Source organism: Xenopus tropicalis, chromosome 7 (genome assembly GCF_000004195.4).
Source record: "Xenopus tropicalis strain Nigerian chromosome 7, UCB_Xtro_10.0, whole genome shotgun sequence".
NCBI classification, from domain to species: Eukaryota; Metazoa; Chordata; class Amphibia; order Anura; family Pipidae; genus Xenopus; species Xenopus tropicalis.
In genome coordinates this window covers 45,832,833-45,855,329 of record NC_030683.2, presented here as the reverse complement: position 1 = coordinate 45,855,329, position 22,497 = coordinate 45,832,833, and the positions used below count along the sequence as shown (strand labels likewise).

The 22,497-nt window shown below is 36.2% G+C and overlaps 1 protein-coding gene across 1 annotated transcript in view; it reads right to left on the bottom strand.

The window, feature by feature from the left end:
* Positions 1-1,112: 1,112 nt before the first annotated feature.
* macroh2a2 (macroH2A.2 histone) overlaps positions 1,113-22,497 on the bottom strand; it is a 49,956-nt gene continuing 28,571 nt past the window's right edge. The window contains exons 2-9 of the mRNA NM_001006924.1: positions 13,744-13,983; positions 9,282-9,388; positions 7,856-8,056; positions 6,603-6,710; positions 5,453-5,552; positions 4,481-4,570; positions 2,728-2,902; positions 1,113-1,935 (exon numbers count right to left, since the gene is read on the bottom strand). Of these exons, the coding sequence (NP_001006925.1) occupies positions 1,770-1,935; positions 2,728-2,902; positions 4,481-4,570; positions 5,453-5,552; positions 6,603-6,710; positions 7,856-8,056; positions 9,282-9,388; positions 13,744-13,915 (1,119 nt within the window). The 5' untranslated portion in view covers positions 13,916-13,983 and the 3' untranslated portion in view covers positions 1,113-1,769. The remainder of the gene's footprint in view (positions 1,936-2,727; positions 2,903-4,480; positions 4,571-5,452; positions 5,553-6,602; positions 6,711-7,855; positions 8,057-9,281; positions 9,389-13,743; positions 13,984-22,497) is intronic.

Genomic DNA, 22,497 nt, shown 5'->3' with positions numbered 1-22,497 from the left:
TGTATGCAGGCAGAGGTAAGCAGATCTGCTGCTATCCACTCTTTCCTGTAGCCAATTGACATGCACGGCATTGGCCTGGGTGGAGATATACAGTAGCGGTATTGACATGGAAACACAAAAGTTTGCATTTTCATGACTGTCAATGGGGCTACAAGAAAGAGTGGATGATAGTGTATCCTCTTTTCTCCACTGAGGACAGCAGATGGTCCCCTTAGTGTCCCCCTGCCCTAACGGCTGTCATTCTATACACACTTATAACAAACCATTCTGCTATTGGTGTCACAGATCCTATCTGATATCACATCAGCACAACAGTGTGGTCTCTAAAGCTTAACTGTTAAAATCAGAAAGATTCTCTACTAAGAGAAAACCACCAAAACACAAATGTTTTAAAATATATAACTTTATGAAAGCTTGCACAGAAATCTGCACAGAACTAATTTATTGTGCATATAAAAGTAAAGGGGGGGGTTAAAAAGGGGTGACAACATCCCTTAAAAGCAAAAAATACTAATATTAAAGTTGGCACCTTTTACAGCTTAAACCTAAAACAGAAAAGCACATAATGTGCATTAAATGAATAATGACATTTTATTGAAAAAACATATTCTGCTTAGCTCTGGTCTGAAATTGACTTGCTTAAAAGTGTGCCTTTTGCCTACCAAATCCCAGAGCAGTGTGTGTGTCTAAAATGCACTGTATAGCCACCCAAACATGGAAGCTGCGTATATATATGCCAGCTACCGTTACGGGATAGATGAACTTGGTGGGTGCGTAAGAAAAAGACCTCTTATCGAAACAGCATTTCCAACAATAGAGAAGCAGAATATGCCTTGTTGGTATCACTTGTTTTCCTTGAGTTCAATTGCAAATAAACCATGTTAGTACAAGAAAATGTATTCTATTTCCTATCCAGAAAATAGGAAAACATAACCAGGGAAAGAGATGGAGAAAAAGGAATGTAATATATAATGGACTAAATATTCTTCAGTAAAGCTAGAGAATACAGAAATCCAGAGCTAGCTTTAGGATTCACATTACAAAGATGTGATAACATAAAACATGTCTGCTGTTTAAATTGTGCATCAAAGTACTCTGAAGGATGAATGGTGAACTGTAGACCAATCAGAAACAAATTTTATTATGTACCGAGCGGAAAAAAGAAACGTGACTGGCATGTTTGGGAACAGAACATTTCAACGTTTTTTGCGTCTCTATTGATGTACTTGTACTTTAGGACAAATTAAGGAAATAACTACAACATTTACCCAGTGAATTAGACAAAAAGACACAAAATGTAAGAACTTGACTTAACTTTTTTTAAATAATGTCATGGTCTTTTTTTTCTTGAAAAAATCCAATACTACAAATCTAAAACAAGATTTTTCAACTTTTTTTAACACTAAGGCTAAAATAACAAGAAAAGAAAAGAGAAAACTACGGGAACAACATCCTTGAAGAAAAACGGTTGGTGACGACAAGGGATATATTTCCTTTGTTTGGGTTCTATAAAAATGTAAAGGGGTGCTGGCTTATTAAAGAAAGAGGAGGAATTCACAATGAGGATCATCAAACCCACATACCTCCTCTGCCCTCCTCCACCCACTGGAAATGAAAATCAAAAGTTGTCCTCAAACCACAAAACTTCAAGCAAGGTTCACACCTCCATACTCATTACAAGAAAACACCAGATCTATGTCTTCAAATCCTTTTTGTTACTGGTTCATAACCACCCTGGGTCTGCAAAGCTGCTGTAGAAATTTCACCTTCTATTTTGTGTCTAGCTTAGCCATTTCTTGCACATAGATGCCAATGCTTTCGCTGTCGAATAACAGGAAGTAAATGTTCTTCACAGTGGAAGAGCTGGAAGCTGAAAAGTGGCTGGAGATAGCACGCAAGATAACTTGAGCCGCAGTCTGTTTCGGGAAGCCATTTCTGTATGGTTTCACAATAAAAAAAGAAAATGTGTTACTTTGGTATAAAGGTATACACTAAACAGTGCTATGAAATATGTATGAAGCATTCCTTTTATTTAAATACAGGGAACATCTGATGACTTCTACATTAGAGTTTGAAAATACTTGGGTATCCAGCAATTCCAACTTATCAAGTATTTAAAATGAGTGCCGCAATGTCTGATGCATAGCATCCTAATGCTCTACCAGCCGACATAATTTCATTAGCTAAATATTGCATGCCGAAACTGTCATTACTTAGGTATAATTCATTCAGCAATATTTTTTACTTGCTCACTTAAAATATGTCAGCTTAGGATAGATAAGATGTAGGTGTCTACATTAAATAAAAGGCTGAAGGCAATGATATTGTATATACAATAATTTAGTGGAACACATTTCAGTCTATGAATTTTCCATTTGATTGTAACAAGCAAGGTCTCTTACATCTCTATGTCACTGTTAATAGAATAGAATATTGTAAATATGTATTATATATATATATTATATTTGTTCCCTTTATATATGGGTACTTCCTAGGTGCTAATTTCTTCAGTGTTAATAAAGGAGCCCCACATGTGTCTGGCCATAGTCTCTGTTGGGAACTGTGTTTATATTTAGAAAAAAATAGGATGTGCCCAAGAGATTATATCACCCAGGTGATGAAGAATCAACAAGGGCTCTGAAACAGACAGAAATATTTTAATCTGGCTGACCGACTGCTAGTAGACACAATACTACAGCTGATTTAGCTAGATTGAAAACAACATACCGGCCACTAGGGAAAGAAGGAAATGCCACAGATTTAAGCTTCTTATCCTCTGCCACAGATAAACAGTTCTTAATAGTCTTTTCCAGCTGTTCTTCACACTTGTCTGAACCCCACTGTGGGATGTGGCAGTGGATGACAAACTTGGCGGCTAACCCGTTGGCTTGGCTAAGGGCAGCTAAAGAACAGTAACAAACATTAAAATTTTACACAGTGCATTAAAGATATACAAGAGATACAGGCCCTAGATGAATTATACCACTCAAAACCAGAAGTGGTTTGGAAAAATAAGGGTAGGGAATAAAAGTTTAAACATAAATATCTGTAAAAATACTGCAATTTGCTTGTAACAAGTTAAAATGTAATAAATGGAAATGATATATAATAGCAGAGGAATTCTGCTATTTGCTTGTAACAAGTTAAAATGTAATTATAAGGTTATAGAGATCTCAGAGCAGAGATTACCATCTAAACCAATTAGATTTTTGTGGGCTAAATACTGAATCTTTCCTGAAGAATTTAGCCAAATTCTGAACTGATTCTGAACTCTATTTTGTAAATTAGCATAAGAAAGGAGGGAAAATCTTGCACCTACAGTAACATAATTTTAAGGGTTTAGAATAGGTTTGGTCAAGAACTTGTATTCAGTCGAATGAGAATCTGCTGAAAAAAACGTTGGTGCATCCTTGATTGTTATTATACCGTACCACTAAACATGCTAGCTTGCTATAGATGCTTTTCAAATAAAACAACCCAGGTTTAAGACACGGCTGTGAATACATTATAATATTACCTACAATATTAAAAAATATTTTCATTAAATAGGTTTTAAAGAAAACACACACACTTGCTACATTAGGTCAGTCTTTGAATAGACGGAGCTCTGTCTTTTACTCCCACACTTTTTCTTTTTACAGTTAAAACCTTCTTCCTGTCAAGTGATCATTGAGTAAATCACAAAGAATATGCAATAATGTAATAAAATAGGTAAAAGTAGATAAGATTTTTGGACAGGTCACTTGTTAGGATTACAATTGGTTACATTTTGCAAAATACAGGTCTCTTTTACACGTCATCACAAACTGAAGTAGAAGTGCCTCTCTGATGAATACAACACTGGCTGTGTTCGGCAGCACTATTTATTAGGCATAGTCTGGGGAGGGCATGTCCTCTATACTGCCTAAAATGTAACAGGGGATGCTGTTGGGTGCAGGGTGCAGAAGGGTTCTGTACTAATTGCCTGCCCTATAGGACCTGTTAAGTAGGGGGCTCTGTTGTGTCCTGTATATAATCAAGTGTGTACAAATGTGCCCTGCCAAAAGTGCTCTGTAACTAAACAGTAAGGAACAGGAGGATGCGGCAGGGAAATCATACTAAGAGGTGAATTAAAATAGGTGGACTAAATATTCCATGGTTTCAGTTAAACTCTCTACATAGAGCCCTGGTGTTAAATAGTCTACTGACCTAATATAATAAAGGCATATAGTTTGCACCAGATCTAGGAGCATACAGCACACAATGATTTACTTTCAAATGTGTGGCCAGTCCATGCTACCAGCTAGGACCAGTATGCACAATACAGTTTTAGGGAGATGTTACACATAAAAACACATTATATTACAGGTACTCTGTTTGAGTTAAATAGTTTGCACACAGATAACGGAGATAATCGATTTCACTTTGTAAAAATCATCAGTATCCATTAACAAAGCATCTGTATTTTGAGTGATTTGCCAAATGGTCAAAGCATAACTACCTCCAGTCAGTTCTAGGGGCCCATGGGATTTGCGGAGCTCTTTTACAGCCTCTAGAAACTCTTTTCCTCCAGCTTTTTCCAAGGCATTCCCTGTGGCAAACAAAAAAAATAGCAAGAGAATAGGTTAAGCTAAAGTGTTATTAGACAAATCCTTGCCAATTAAATGTAAATGGTAAACCAGAGATGGACATCATGGTTTGGACCATTTTAAAAGTGAATAGTTCAAATAAAATTTAGCCAGGCTAGAGCTTTGCTGAATATAAAATACATTGCTGGGTATGGAAAGTCTAAGAATGTTTATCAGTTTCAGTTACATAGTTAATTTGGGTTAAAAGAAGACAACAGTTGATCAAGGTCAACAACTCCAAAGGTGTATATATAAAACATACACACGCATATATACATACATACATACATAAGGAATGCACCGAACCAAGTTTTTGGGGTTCAGCCGAACCCCCGAATCCATGTTAAGGGATTCTGCCGTTGCGAGTGCAGTTACTGAATCTGACAGATAAGATCATAAATATAAAGATGATTTGAAAAATGTATTTATCATTATTAGACTATTTTATAAACGGATCCAATGCTGGTGAAGATTTGTAGTAATACCCCCATGCATATGCAAAAGGGCTCCAAATGCACCGGACACAGCGGCTTGCTTAAAACTCGATTTTTATTACTCCATTTAAAAACAATACACCTGACGCGTTTCGTGTAAATATACACTTAATCATAGGCATAGTAATACCCCCTGCAAAATCATGAAGACAGGGCTATAATTTACCTTGAAAATTGATTATGTAATTGACTTGTGATAATGAAAACATTTTGCTTTTAAGATCATGCAGTACCCTGTTAAATACCAAAAGAAATATCTTCTCCTGCATCTATGCCTTAAACAGTAGTTAAAAACTGACCCTGACATTTTATATGATGAGTACAAGCATGCAAGATAACATTCTTACTCACCTATATCCTCTTTAAGGTCAATTTCAGCAGAGGTTGGATGAATGATGCCTTCCACCTTCATTGAACCTATGTGCGCCAGGTCACTCTGAGTTAAGGAGAGCTGTGCAAAAATAAAGCCAGCACAGTGAAAACAGAAATACATGAAACTGAAAACTGGTGTAAAAGAGCACTATCCAGTGCAAAAGAGAGATGAATAGTGCTTTTAGACAGTTTGAATTTTAAAGCGTATGAGCCTTATTGAATTTGGCTTATCAACTGTATAGCACTACTAGATTCAGCATCTATTGCTTTAATTCTGATTTAAAAATTCAGGAGAAATTATCAAAATAAATTAAAGCAATGTAAAACCAAATATTACATTTATTTGCATCAATTGTTTTTTTTTCATGACTGTGTTTTTTTTAAAGGAGAAAGAAAGGTAAAAACTAAGTAAGCTTTATCAGAAAGGTCTATGTAAATACAGCCGTAAGCACTCACAGAAACGCTGCACTGCTTCTCTGTCAAAAGATTTGTTGTGCCTGTAATTCATGTGCCAGAGACACGCAGCTCTCTGCTCTCTCCTGCTCCCCCCTCCCTTAAGAATGCTAATAACTCACTCCCCCCCCCCTTAGGAATGTGGATCTGAGCCAATAAGCAGGAAGCTGACTCATAGTCTTACACACTGAGCATGTACACTTGGTCTCGGTGCAGGAGTGAGGCATTATGGGAACTTTCTTTACACAGCTCAGCGTTTTTTCTTCCTGTTTGGCTTCTGATCATCTGAACAGGTGAAATATGGGGAGACTTAAGGAACTTAAGGTGAGCTTTTTATATTTTGAAAAACGTAATTGTAGAACAAAAACCCCAATAATATCACAATATAGATTTAAATGTGTTCCTGTTTGTGCTCATCTAAGGTACAACAGGCTTCATATAGCAAATAAATTTGAGATCTGCAGAATATTGCAAGGAAACAAATCCATTTTGATCTGAAATTTGTAATTTTAGTTGCAGATTTTGCTGACTGATAAGTAGTGAACCTCACATGCGCTGCACCTTGTAATAAGTTAGGTCTGTCGTTGCTTATTTTACAACTTATTTATTTAACCTATTTTAATAACAGTCCAAAGGCTTGAATGAAAATCAAATCAATATTTAAGAACATGCTCACCTTCTGTCCAACCATTAGACTCTTAGATGAAAGAATAGTAAATGCATCTCCAGGTCCATCATCGGAGGTTGAACTGGATGCCCCTTCTTTTCCATCTGCCAGTTTATCCTTTGAAGAGATCACAGCATTATAAAAAAAACACATTGACAACAAACTATCTTTAAAGATGTAGTATATATACAGTCTTATACTGCCATATAGCCCTGTAATACAGTGCAATAATGAAAAATAATAGAAGATCAGTGAGTGGTTTTATTTGCTGTACTTTATTCCTTTCTTCCTTACTTATTTTGAAAGGGGATAATAAATGGCTACAATTCATTTCTAGCAACTTAACTCATCACCACAGGCAAATGTTTTGGGACCACAAAGATTTGTAGGAAAATGTAAAAACCACTAAAAACTCTATCACCACTAAAATCGGAATGTTGACAGAGCTGCCTCCATGAGTTGCTTTGGGTCTCTTTCCTGTTTGAGCAGGAAACTCCATCTACACCAGAGGACTTAATTCTCTTCACTAAGGGGGATTTATTCCAGTTTGATTTTTTTGTGCTAGAATTTCGAAGTATGGTTTAAAATCTTGAATGGCTGATATTTATTATGTGCAAAAATTCTGAAAACTCGAATGTAACTTCAGCATCCCAAAGCTTATGAGCAAGTTTATATAGAAATCGATGGGAGTTATCCTAGGCAAAGTCAAGTCATATTTTGAATTCGAGATTTTTGAGTTGTTTTAGTCATTTTTTCAATTTGTAAATTTACAAATTCAAGATTTTCAATTTTTTTTTAATTCAAGTTTTCCTTATTAATGAGCAGGCTTTTGAAATGCAAATTTGAATTTATAAGCTCGAAAATAGATAAATAAGCCCATAAGCCTTAAACACTATGCTCAGTATCTATTATAATGTAAGACTTTGGTTATATCGGACTGTATATTGTTTCTGACTTTTCTAATAGAGGTTCACAAGAGGCATACATCAAAAAAACAAGTCAATTTGAAATTATTTTTCCTTTTTTTTGTTCTATGTGAAATTTGAATGCATTAAGTAATCTCTTATTGGGTTGCTAGGGTCTCAGAAAGAGATAGAACAGAAAGTCAAATGATTCAAAAAGAAGACTCAAAAAAGAATAGGCCCAACTGTAAACAGACTTAATAACAATGTCTACATCATACTAAAAGGTAATTCTAAAAAGGGCTTCTCTGTTAATTACAAATGAATTGTGGGTTTCTTTATTAGGCTATATATGCCTACCTTTTTAAGCAGTTTATTCTTGCCAGATTTTGGTTTCTTTGCCAGGCTCTTCTCCAGTGATTTACCACTCTTCTTCTTCTTCTTCTCCACTGGCTGAGAAAGAATGGTCTCCTTACCACGGGAGCCTCGCTTTTTAGCAAGCAGCTCAGGATGAATTCTTGGCAGTACGCCTCCACTGGCGATCGTTACCCCCCTGAGCAGCTAGAGTTAATGAATATGTACAGAAATTAGCATAAGCAAAGGCTACTATAATAATTTAACTGTGTCTCTAATGAACAGTTTTTTATATTTACAACAATATAAAATATAACTGACACACTGCAATACATACTTGATACTTAGGGGCACATTTACTAACCCACGAACCCGAATTGGAAAAATTCCGATTGGAAAACGAACATTTTGCGACTTTTTCATATTTTTGCGATTTTTTCCGCACGACTTTTCGGAAATTGTCGCAATTTTTTCGTTACCAATACGATTTGCGCGAAAAAACGCGAGTTTTTCGTAGCCATTACGATGCGCTCGTATCTTGTCTTGACTTTTTCGTATTGAGCGCTCGTAAGTGGCGGGCGAAACTTTCAGCCATGATTTTGGAAGCCTCCCATAGGACTCAATGGCACCCTGCAGCTCCAACCTGGCCCAAGAAAAGTCACCATACTGAAGCTTGAATGAATCCGAACCTTTCGTACTCGGCGCGAAGGCTACGAAAATGTCGCGACTTTTCGCGCAAGTAGTAATGCTACGAAAAAAATCGCCAGATTTTGCGCAACATTTGGAATGGCAACAAAAAGTCGCGACAATTTTCCGAAAAATCGCCAAATACCGATCATTATGAAAAAAACGCAATCAGACGCATTCGGCCCGTTCGTGAGTAAGTAAATGTGCCCCATAGTCTCTCACGGAAAAATTACATTACATATGTTTAAGAAACATGACCTCTGCTTGTCCATTCTTGTACCCAGTGAGAGAATTTGTATATATCTTCCTCTTTCTTCAAAGCAATATTGCATTTGCATTCTGTGCCTTTACAAATAAGCTTTATAACATGTAAATACATGCAGGATTCCCTAAATCCCTTACATATAACTAAGGAGTGCATCAAATTGTTAATGTCAGGATTCATCCAAATACAAATTCTGCTAATTACTTAACCAAATCTGAACCCTACTATCCGTATTCCAAAAAAAAATCCTTTTTTAGCTACAAAAATTGCAGAATTTCTTGTAAAAAAACACGTTTCACTCATTCCTATAGGTTTTGTCTTTCCTAAAACATTTTGCATCCTTTCCCAACCAGTTTCCAGTTTTTACCCCTCTTAACGTACATGTTTTTGTATTGTTTAATTTATATAGCACCAAAAAGTTATACTCTAATAAGGGTAATGCATAATTCTAGGCATTGATAAACAAGATAAAGTTCATACCTGGTTGAGTTCTTCATCATTGGCAACTGCTAGAAGGATATGTCTTGGGGTTATCCTCCCCTTTTTATTGTCTCTGGCTGCATTTCCTGCAAGCTCTAAGATTTCAGCTATGAATGAGATAGAAACAGAGAATAACAATAGTGATGAGCGAATTTTTTGCCAGGCGCGAATTTCTGCATTTTGACATTGGCAAATTGTTTATCGAAACTTCAGCAAAAATGTGCAAAAAAAATTTGAACGACAAACGCGTTTTGTGGATTTTTCTGCGTTTATGGAATTTTACTGTTGTTTCGCGAATTTTTCTCTGAAGCAAACCAGTACAGATTTGCTCATCACTAATTAACAATTCTAAAACTGTAAGAGGTAAAACATAGTAACAACATTCCATGGAGTTAACAAATAGGTATTCAACCGCACAGCCCTTAGATCAGGCTTGATGCATCAATCCTCGCAAGGCACACCGCTGAGCCACACTTGATAAAGGGCGTCACACTGCCCGAAACATGTTGTGTTTTTTGGTCTGAAATAAATAGCATTTTAGCAGAATTCTGCTTTATGGTGCTCTCCTCTATATTTGGATAACATTCCATGGAGTTATCTAATCACTAATAGCAACCAATCAACAATTACTGGCCACTTATTAAAATCAAGCATTTTATTGGTTGCTATGGGTAAATGTACCTGGGCAAACTTTGTGCCTATTATTACATATGGTTGGATGGATTAAAACTAGGGATGCACCAAACTCACTTTTTTGGGTTCTGCCGAACCCCCAAACCCACCCTGATGGATTCTCCCGAATCCTGAACCGAATCCTAATTAGCATATGCTAATTAGGATTGGGAAGGGTTAAAATCCCCCCCCCATTTTTTTTAACCCTTTCCGAATGCTAATTAGGATTCAGTTCAGCCAGGACGGTGGATTCGACCGAAACCGAATCCATCAAAAAAAGGCTGGATTCGGCCGAATCCCGAACCGAATCTGGAATTAGTTGCATCCCTAATTAAAACACAATAATATTTAACCATTTCTTACATATGTTCTCAACAATTTAACATAAATATCAAAAACACATTTATACTATTTCAAATCATGCAGAATTCTCATTCTTTCTGCTTTCTAACCTTTTCAAAATTCTGTAAAGGTCTAGCAACCCACATCAATCAATTGATTTCAAAGAGATGACCAGTAGATATACATGCTGAATGGCCAATATGGGCTACTAGACCAAGGGCTGAAACCTCGGGACTAAATAGCAAAAAGATTCCCTTCCCTGCTTTGGTAACAGTTTAAAGCAGCCCAGCACACTTTCAGATCGGCTGGACCTGAAATGAACCAAGCTCCTTGCTGAAAAGCATTTTGAAATTTATGAAGCAGCACTACCACATCAATACCCAGTTTTGATGAGAGATACAATCATCAGTAATAATATTCTAATAAATGAGTTATGTTACAGTTGGAAACAGAGTTATGAGTTATGTACAGAATGTAAACAAGCATTGCAAATTATCACACCACTGCCTACAGTCATTGTGTATTCTTTGTGCCTGAAAACGAAAAATACAACTTTTAGCAAAAGGAATGTGTTCCTGTGTGGGGGGGGGCAGAAAAGAATTTAAACGTAATATAACATTTTAAGATTACAAATTATTTATAGTTTTTATATGTGTTATGTAAGGGTAAGGCACAAGTTGCCATTTGGAACTGTTTGGAACCATTTGTTTTCCTGTGCGTAGATTTAAATAGGGCATATGAGATACAAATCAGATGCAAAAAGTTGTTCAATTCTTTCCTAGTATTTATAATAGCTATTACAAACTGGTTGTTCTTGCTGTGGTATTGTCACCCTATTCCCTCAAAGCGAGTAACAAATAATGTTTAAACACTGCTTAACTAATTAATTCATTAGGAGACTTGTTACAGATTACATTTGTTTCTATGCAGCATATTTTTAACTTTAGTGTGATGCCACATGGCAAACATTCAGTTTTAAGAAACTTGGAGTTCATCAACACAGGTTGATGTACACTGCATTAGTACCACACTATCTCTTGGCTAGTCAACCAGCATCCTACATCTGCAGGACATTGTGGATGAATGGGTATCAAATAAACTCACCACTCACTAATTTAACATCAGTTTCCCAAAGTGGGGCTATGGTATCTGCTGAGTGGGACTGGCAGTATGTAACAATCAATGAGAGCTGACCAACACACTGGCGAACCTTGTTAAAGGTGTTGTTAACGAGGAAATGGTATTGTATTGGCAAGAAACTGCAGAAAGCTGTGCCCCTAACTTGTCTCATTGTGAATATAAAATGGTATTGCCAACTGGGGCACTGATGCAGTTACTTCCCTTGAGTTTTGGCAGAATGCTAGAACTGACATTTAGCCTACAAATGCTATATTAATTTCTTAAAAAGAAATTTTCTTTTTAACTGAACTCATTTTGCCTACAAATGTTTAGTTAGTAGGACAATAAAACTTTTATAAATCCTGACTGTTAATATAATTTTTGAGAGTATGCTTTGATGTGCATAAACACTCCTCAGTCTCTCTCTTTTTTTTTTTTTTTTTACTACTCCTGTGTTTATATTTTAGCCACGACTCCACAGTGAGCCTGCAGCATCTGTCAAGCAATAATCATTTTGTTGCCTGGTTATGGGTTTGTCATTTAATGGTAACAGCTTTAGCTTTATACTTACATTGATTACATTTGCAAAACGTACAAGAGGGAAATATTTGTAGAAGTATTATTAGTCCTTACTTATGGATTTTTTTGCATGACAGTGCTTCTATAAATCTAATATTTTTCTTATGAATTCTTATTTGATAAATGCTTTCTAATAGTAAATATTTTGACTGGCTGTACTAAAATATTTCTGCTGAATTGTTCTCTTTCACAGGTCAATACCTTTTACAAGCACAGATTTTTAGTATTTCTAAAACTATTAATGGTATATTCCAACTAGTCATTTTGGGCCTGGTACCCTTCTAGTTTGTAATGGGATTAAAACACAACTGAAAGTGTTTAGAAGATGAGATAAAAGAATGTGCCTAGTGAACCTTAAAGAAATTAGAAGATTAGATAAGGCTTAAACTGCAGGATGAGTTAGTATTATCTTAATTGAAATAAATTATAAGGCTAATGGCACGCAGGTTGAATAGTTGATCCACTGCCGAATGCGCCCTGGACCAGCCTGTCAGTAACTATACAGAGCAGATTTCAGAGCAAAAATGCATACATTAGTGATTTTTGCCCACTGAAATTTGTTTGTGTGTTCACGCTGATCCTGTGCCAGTAAACACACGTGCAAGGTACGGAAGGCAGCAGATAGACCCATGTGTATTAGCCTAAGGAAAATGTAGTAACCAGGTGGTCCACTGGCTATGTGTGACCCTCTTGCCTTTGTGGTATTTTACATTTTGACAACATAAAAGTAGTAATGTAGGTGCAAGATGTGTTAGTCCTCAGATAACCAAAAGCAACCAACCAGCAATGAGAGGCCAGTTTTCCAAAAGCTTCCTCTGGTAACTTTAAGGGGGTGGCTCAACTTTATATTATGTTATAGGGTGTTATAAAATGTTCTATTCCCAGCAACTCTGCACTTGGGTCTTCATTTTTTTAATAGTTTTTGAATGAGCTGCTTTTCTCTTCTACCTGCATTCAAAAGGGGTCACTGATCATGGCATGCAGCCATAAAACTATTGCTATGTGCTAAAAAAGCTAAATAACTAAAATGTTGCTAAGCTACAGAGCTAAAACAATACTAAAAAAATCACAAAATATAAAAAAAATAAAAACCAACTGCAAATTGTCTCAGAATATATATATATATCTATGTCATATTCAAAATTAATTTAAAGGTGACTAACCCCTTTAAGAGCTCAATATCACTCTCTGCACTAGCGACTTGGCTTCCCCCTTGACCCCCTCTGATGCTAAAGGGGTAGGTGCACATAGGTTGGGGAGCACAGCAGCAGCCCCTGAAATGCCACTGTATTTTCCTGCCTAAAGCCTTAATCATATGATAACACTATCTGAGTGCAAAGAGAATGTAATGGATGGGGCATATTTTCTTTAAAGGTGCCTGAGGCACTTGTCTTTATGTGCCTCTATATATATTATTAGATTGTGTCAGCATCCATCTTGTATTAGATTTTTTTGTATGTAAATCTGTATGTACAATGTATACACCTATTTACTTGTTAATAAAAAAAGTACAGGTAATATATGCAAAAAGCTAATTATTTTTGCTTAAATTCACAGCCCAACCGTTGATGCCGGTACCCTTGTAGTGTGTGATTAGTTTATGCACATGGATTGTTCTGTGACCCCTTTTAATACCGTATCTCTCCAGTTTACTGTAAAAATGCAAATACATCTACTATGCAGTGTCTACTATCCAAACGTACATGTAGAAATCCTTTCTATTAGTATGAATCTGCAATTTAAGATTTACCTGCTAAGTACTCTATAACGGCAGCCATGTATACAGGTGCCCCCATGCCTATTCTGTATTTGTGAGTTCCTCTTCTCAAGTAGCGCATCATTCTACCCACTGGGAAAATGACTCCGGCTCGGGCTGAGCGGGACAGCTTGGTGGTTTTCTTTTTCCCCCCTCGAGCAGACATCTTTTTTCTTTTTGGTTCCCGTCTCTATCTACTGATTAGTTGCTGCTACTCTTCAAAGGAGGAGGTGGCTGTAAAGACAGAAGAAAATACAGGGATTTCAGTATATATTGATTTAAACATCCAAAAATATTTTTCACAGTTTAATCCACTAATCTTGTACTTGACCATAAAAAAGGAGATTACAGTGATTTCTGTAGCACAAAATGAAAAGTGTCTGGAATAAAGTGCTGTCAGTCTATTAAAGTTATTAATGTATCTTCCCTGGAAGCAATGTGGTTTGCAATTTTACAAAAACTAGTACGGAGTGTAGAGCAGATATTTCCCTACATGCATACCCCATATTGTATACGTCCCATAAAACGTTCTGACATTCACACAGTTCATTTATAGGTTTAAAGTGGTTATAAACCCAATCATCAGTTTCTGCATTTAATCTACCGCCAAACTCTCTAGTTCCTAAAAGTGCATCAAAAAAGCAAATACTACATAAAACACCTGGGTGCAACACATAATGATAACTGTAAACCCAAAGTAAACCAGTCTGAAAAATATGATAATACAACATCAGCCATAAAAATATAAAGACAATATACAAAGAAGTGGCTCACAAATTGTAACCGTGGCTTCAAATGAACTACCTGAACCAGAAGATTCTGGGTGAGGCGTCTTAGTGCCACAACAGAGGGTGTACCGGATAAGTTGTACAACAAGTATTGCAGTCACTTAATAATAGGCTTAATTGCTTTATTACAGTAATGTTATGTAGATTAAAACTTTCCCAAACTGCACACAAGTCACAAAATAAATTATAAAACTTAACCATAAAAACTTAACCAACAGATCATTTTATAGTAATAAGTTAGTGAAAAGGAATCCCTAATGTGACATACATATCTGATATATACATATATATATATGTATATATATATATATATATATATATAAATTATATATACATTACTCTTTTACATCTATTTTTATCCTGTGATGCTCTGTGTGTCACTCACTGATCACCTGAGGGGAAAAAAACTCAAGCACTAATAAAACTCAGGTACTAATGTTACTAATTTACTATTTTTTTGGGAAATGTTTGAACTTTTTCTTATGTTTCCTTTTTTTTAGATTTACGTATGTATTTTTGGCAGTATACGATTGTTTTGTATACAAAAAAAATTAACCCAGTTCTTAAATAGCAAAAGAAACATCATAGTTTTGTGACCTGTAATAAATCACCACTGCTAAAGCCTTGCGTCTCCTTTCACATCTAATATCCTTAGACTTTACACTAGGGGGCACCTAGCCCATATACTCACAGATCTTATTTCAGCGTGGAATGTGAAACTCATAGCATGAATGTGATACTTTCAGACATGGGAAAAGATTTCTCTTCTCCCTGGCTCAGCATATAGAGCTGATTACTTGCCTATATCTTTGCAAACTACCTTTACACTTGTCTGATATTCAGCACCAGCTTTATAGTTCTATAAGTTTACATCAGTAAATGACTGTAAAGCTAATATATGAATAAATATATTTTTTTCTGTAATAATAAAACAGTTCCTAGTACTTGATCCCAACTAAGATACAATTAATCCTTATTGGAAACAAAACAATCCTATTGGATTTTATTAATGTTTTAATGATTTTTTAGTGGACTTAAGGTATGGAGATCCAAATTATGCAAAGACCCCTTATCCGGAAAACCCCAGGTCCTGAGCATTCTGGATAACTGGTCCCATTCCCTGTACTAAGCTTAACTGAGTTGCTGAAAACCTATGCATGTTCTTTAATGTAATTTTATATGCAAGGCGCATGTGGTTACTTTGCCACAGCTCTGTAAATTGTGATGATGTATGGTATCTGGCACGTGATTATGCTTCAACCAATTCAGTGGGATGCATCTTGGACAGCTGTGCATAAGGTCTAAAGGAAGTAAGCTAGCAAGTTTGCCGTGACATTTCATAATATATATTAATCATTTTTTCAATGCTTTTTTGCAAACAGAATAAATGAAATAAATGAAAGTATTTACTTGATATGGTGTTTCCTTCCTAGGTTCCAATTTTAAAGGATAAAATTGCGCTTTCTTCGAGTACAAAGACAAACATAATTAGATCTGAGGGCCCTAATGAGAAAAGCTGATTTGAGAATGCACAGAAAACCACTGTACATTTACTTGTATAATGAGTATAATTGGTGAAATGAAGAAAAAAGCAGGCATATTATAATAACAGCAGAGTCATTTGCCCCCTGAAACAACTGTTTACTAAGGATCTAACAGGAAAGGAGGGATGTCATTATGGATGCAGATCTAAGAGTAATAGCAAGACTTGGGGACATATCTATAATGCCACAGTTTGCAAGAGGGGAATTTTTACCACTCTATTCGCTTGTATGAAATTTTTAGGAGCATATTTATCAATGATGTCTCATTTTGCTATTTGAACAAATGGCATATTCTTTGCATGCAGACTTCAGCCAGGGGAAATGAACCTGACTCACTGTATCCAATTCAAGTGTAAACCACTTGCCATCACTAGCACTGGCACTCTTCAAATACACTCCAAGAAAACATGCCCGTGTGCCATAATCCTTGGGCAAATTATCTACTAACATAAAATTAGTGGTCCTTAATGCAAGCAACCTCACAGAGGCCATGTATTTTGTATCCGTTTTATAAGGCTTGACTAATATTTGCAAGTTAATCTTGTTAAATGGGCTTCATGCCAATTTTCCATGTGAAGTTTATACAGCAGTGAGGTTTTGGATTGGCTTTCTGAGTGATGTTGTGATGGCAGATTCTGTTAATGCCTTTAAAGGGAAACTATACCCCCAAACAATGTAGGTCTCTATAAAAAATGTAAAACCCTGCTTCATCTAAATAAACCATTTTCATAAAAATATACTTTTTTAGTAGTATGTGCTGTTAGATACTCCTAAATAGAAAATTGCCATTTTAAGAATTAAGGGCCGCCTCCTGGGATCACAGCATTCACAGTGCTCACAAACAAGCCAAGGCACACATGCTAAGCCACATCAGCCAATGAATAGACAGATTTCTGCCCTTTGCTTCCACACTACTTCCTGATACAGTAATTAATATATTGCATAAACCAGCTCATATGTAAACCCTGCTTCTTCTAAATAAACCATTTTCATATAAATATACTTTTTTAGTAAAGGCATAGGACCTGTTATCCAAAATACTTGGGACCAAGGGTATTCCGGATAAGGGGTCTTTCCGTAATTTGGATCTCCCTCTGCTAAAAAATCAATAAAACATTAGTTAACCCCATTAGGATTGTTTTGCATCCAATAAGGATTAATTATATCTTAGTTGGGATCAGTTACAAGGTACTGTGTTATTATTACAGAGAAAAAGTAAACAGTTTTAAAATTCTGAATTATTTGATTAAAATGGGAGTCTATGGGAGACGGGCTTTCCGTAATTCGGAGCTTTCTGGATAACGGTTTTCCGGATAAGGGGTCCGATACCTGTAGTATGTACTATTGGGTAATCCTTAATAGAAAATTGCCATTTTAAAAAATTAAGGGCTGCCTCCTGGGATAATAGGTTTCAAAGTGCACACAAACAAGCCAAGGCACACATACATACTAGGCCACATGGGCAATTAATGGACAGAGTTCTGCCTTTTACTCCCACACTACTTCCTGTTACAGCTAGAGCCACCATTTAGTGATGGGCTGTGTGCTCCCTCAGACATCACCTGACAGGATTTACAATATACTGTATATACAGAACATAAATGTTGCAAAATAAGGCTGACTAGTGATTAATACAGACAATTACTATGTGGCAGCTCAGAAACCAGTGCAATTAGCATCAGAATTTAATAATCAGCTCTGTAGCATCAGCATATCTGACAGTTAAACCTAATTTTCTGCTTGATAATTTGCTTCTCAACTGCTGCTCAGAGAACACTGAACATGTGAGTGTGGCAGACACTTTTCAACATGAGGAGCTTCTGTGGCAAGTTTGAAGTCCTGAATCATTGATGCTATTGAGATGCTGAAACTTTAGGCTGGTGCAGGAACTACATTATATAAAATATGGCTTTTTTAGCCTTATTCATTTTTAAGATTTAGTTCTCCTTTAAATAATGTTCACCTTTTATTTATTATTATTACTCTCCAAAAATAAACAGTTTATATTAGTAAAATGTAAAAATTAAATTCGTAAAATAGAACATTGAATGTGTTGGATTTAATTTTGTTTTTTTGCCAAACATCAACAAAAACAGACTTTCATGTGTTAGACTTTGAAGCCTGTATTGGATTGAAATCCGAAATCATTCTTGAATAGTTTAGGATTGATGCTTAGGTCTATCGTCTTGCTGGAAAATAATCCTTCCCCAAAGCATCAGGCTTTCCTCCAGGATTAATTTGCACTATTCAGCATTTATTTTACTCTCTACCCCCACAAGCGTTCCAGGGCCTGCCGCAGCCACACAACATGATGCTGCCACCATCATGCATCACAGTGGGGATGGTATGTTTATCATGGTATTTAGTCTGATCACCAACAATATCTGTTTTGGTCTTATCAGACCCGACTACGTGCCTTCTGGCAATCTATAGGTACAATCTGTGAGTTTTAGTTTAAGGTAGCTTTCTGTTTGCCACTGTCCCATAAAGCTGTGAATGGGAAAGCACCCATAACCAGTTGTTATATGCTTATTCTCTCCAATCTAAGTCACTGAGGCTTGTTACTTCTTTAAACTAGTCATAGGTCTCTTGGTGACCTTCCTCACTAGTCTCCTTCATGCATGGCCACTCACTTTTAGTTGAAGCCTGATCTTGGCAAATTTACAGCTGGACTTTAATGTGCTTTTCAATCACCTGTTCTTTTGCCTTCATGGCATTCTGCCACAATACTAACAACTTTACTACACACAGAGGGGACCGTTTATTAAAGGGGTGGCTCACCTTTAAGATAAATTTTATTATGCTATAGAATATACTAGCTATACCTAGCAACTTTGCAATTGGTATTCATTATTTATTTTTTATAGTTATGGAATTATTTGCCTTCATTGCCTACATCTTTCCAGCTTTCACATGGGGGTCACCGACCCCGCTAGCTCTTTGAGGCTGCAATATTAATATTATTTTTATTATTTATTGTTAATTTGTATTCCTTATCTTTCTATTTAATTCGAATCTGACAATCCACCAACTAAAACTTGCAGAGATCATTAAGTCAATGGCAGTTGTCTCTTCTCGCCCCTAGAGGATCCTTCTTTTTTATATGAAATAAAATATGAAAAATTCCAAGGCACTATATGCAGTTTGCCTGTTAAAAAAAAATTCAATGTTTAGCTCATTCATTTAAGAACACTGAAAATAAACTGTCATTATTAACCCTTCAGAGGCGCAACAGAATGAATGAAAAGCAATAATAACTAAGCTGTAAGCAAGCTCTCATAAAATAATAATTTATTTTGAACTGTAAACTATTAATTAGGTACCACCTTTAATCATAATTAAAGGAACACCTTGATACTTCCAATAGGAAAATAAGAACGGCTGTATCTGGCTAGGAAAAAAGGAAACTATTTGAATCAGATTTTGCTTATTGTATTTTTATATTGCTCATTCAGAGACCATCAAGTATGGTATATTACATTTTTTATAAAGATATGTTTTTAATGAATATGAGCTAAAGTAAGAAATTCTACCCTTGTATGAACAGGTTAATAAATTTGTTTTATCTAATTCAGATGCATTCTGGACGCAGATATATTAAAGGTGCAATTAATTTGTTCTTCATTAACACATTTTACTGATTTTTACAGCATATGTTTTATACAGTATGATGAAAGGAAAATATATTACACAGCTAGACAAGTTTATGGACTTCTCATGATTCCTCTTAATGTAAGTAATTAATAAATCTAACTATTGCTAAAATAGCTAGAGAATGTTATGAATTACATTATAAATGAGTATACTAATGGGGATTAATCATCACAAGATATTATATGTAGAGGGCTAGCTATGAGGTGGTTTTAGGTTTCAAACACTATGGGGGAGATTTACTAATCCACAAATCCAAATCCCGAAAAGGAAAAATTCGGATTGGAAACGAAAATTTTGGCGTCTTTTCGTCGCCGCCGCGACTTTATCATGTTTTGCGCAACTATTTTGTCGGCGTCGAGATTTTTTCGTATTGAGCGATTGTAAACGGCGGAAAACCAATCCGATTTTTCGCAACGGCGACGAAAAAGTCGCAGAAAATATACCAAAAAGTTGCGACAGCGACGGAAAAGTCACGGAACATACGAAAAAGTTGTGACGGTGACGAAAAAGTCGCAAAAATACCGAAATAACGCATTCGCCCGCCTTCGGACCGTTCGTGGATTAGTAAATCTGCCCCTATGTATACCAGAAGGTGCGCCACTTGAGTTAAAAGGAAAACTATATCCCAGAAGGAATACTTGACCAACAGATTATATTATAGTTTATATTAACTGACCTATTAAAGAATCTTACCAAACTAGAATATATATCAGTAAATATTGCCCTTTTTCATCTTTTCCCTTGAGCCACCATTTTGTGATGGTCTGTGTGCTCCCTGAAAGATCACATGACCAGAAATAATGCAGCTCTAACAAAACAAGTCTATTGGTTTTATTTAATATTTAAATTATTTTTAGAAGACAAGTTATGGAGATCCAAACTACGGAAAGATCCCTTATTTGGAAAACCCCTGGTCCCGAGCATTCTGGATAACAGTTCCCATACCTGTACTTAAGATTGCAATTTTCTATTGAGGAGTACCCAATGGCACATACAGGTATAGGACCCGATATCCAGAATTCTCAGGACCAAGGGTACTCCGGATAAGAGGCCTTTCTGTAATTTGGATCTCCATACTTTAAGTGTACTAAAAAATCAATAAAACATTAAACACAACAGGATTGTTTTGCATCCAGTAAGGATTAATTATATCTTAGTTGGGATTAATTACAAGGTACTGTTTTATTACTACAGAGAAAATGGAAATCGGTTTTAAAATTTTGAATAATTTGGTTAAAATGGAGTCTATAGGATACAGGCTTTCCGTAATTCGGAGCTTTTTGGATACCGGTTTTCTGGATAAGGGATCCGATACATTTACTACTTAAAAAGTATATTTTTATGAAAATGGTTTATTTAGGTGAAGTGGGGTTCAACACTGTTTTAAGCGATATATTTTTATAGAAACCTACATTGTTTGGGGGTATAGTTTTCCTTTAAAATATAAATTTTCTATTTAGAGGTTCCCCAATGGCACATTTTCCTTTAAAAGGGTGGTATACTGTACAATGCTGTACATGAATTTTAATGAATAGGTCCTTGCTGAAAATAAAGTAACATAGTAAGTTACTGTATATACTCGAGTATAAGCCTAGTTTTTCAGCACCCTCGGCTTATACTCGAGTCAGGTGCCATGGGTCCCCCTAGACTAGCACCCTCTCTCCTTTGTGTGCAAATTAGGCCACCCGCAACCAGACCCTCCAGTGCCCTGGCCCACGCAATACTTATTCCCCCTTAAGTGTCCTCCGGGACCGGGTCTGCTGCCAGTTTGCCAATGCGCAATGAGCATAGGGTAGTACTCATATTGTTTTTGTTGACCCTCTTCTCCACTTACAGAGCTAGTTTACGGTTTTTCTTTTAAATAAATATTTAAAAACATATACCCCACTGATGCCTCAATTTATGTAATTTACTGGTTTTTATTGTGATTATTGAAACTTAGCAGTAGCTGCTGCATTTCCCACCCTAGGCTTATACTCGAGTTAATACGTTTTTCCAGTTTTCTTAGGTAAAATTAGGTACCTCAGCTTATATTCGGATCGGCTTATACTCGAGTATATACGGTAGGTTGAAAAAAGACGTACGTCCATCACGTGCAAACATAATGCCTATATACAGTGGTAATGCCTATATACAGTGGTGTGAAAAACTATCCTGATTTCTTATTCTTTTGCATGTTTGTCACACAAAATGTTTCTGATCATCAAACACATTTAACTATTAGTCAAAGATAACACGAGTAAACACAAAATGCAGTTTTTAAATGAGGGTTTTTATTATTTAGGGAGAAAAAAAATCCAAACCTACATGGCCCTGTGTGAAAAAGTAATTGCCCCCTGAACCTAATAACTGGTTGGGCCACCCTTAGCAGCAATAACTGCAATCAAGCGTTTGCGATAACTTGCAACGAGTCTTTTACAGCGCTCTGAAGGAATTTTGGCCCACTCATCTTTGCAGAATTGTTGTAATTCAGCTTTATTTGAGGGTTTTCTAGCATGAACCGCCTTTTTAAGGTCATGCCACAACATCTCAATAGGATTCAGGTCAGGACTTTGACTAGGCCACTCCAAAGTCTTCATTTTGTTTTTCTTCAGCCATTCAGAGGTGGATTTTCTGGTGTGTTTTGGGTCATTGTCCTGCTGCAGCACCCAAGATCGCTTCAGCTTGAGTTGACGAACAGATGGCTGGACATTCTCCTTCAGGATTTTTTGGTAGACAGTAGAATTCATGGTTCCATCTATCACAGCAAGGCTTCCAGGTCC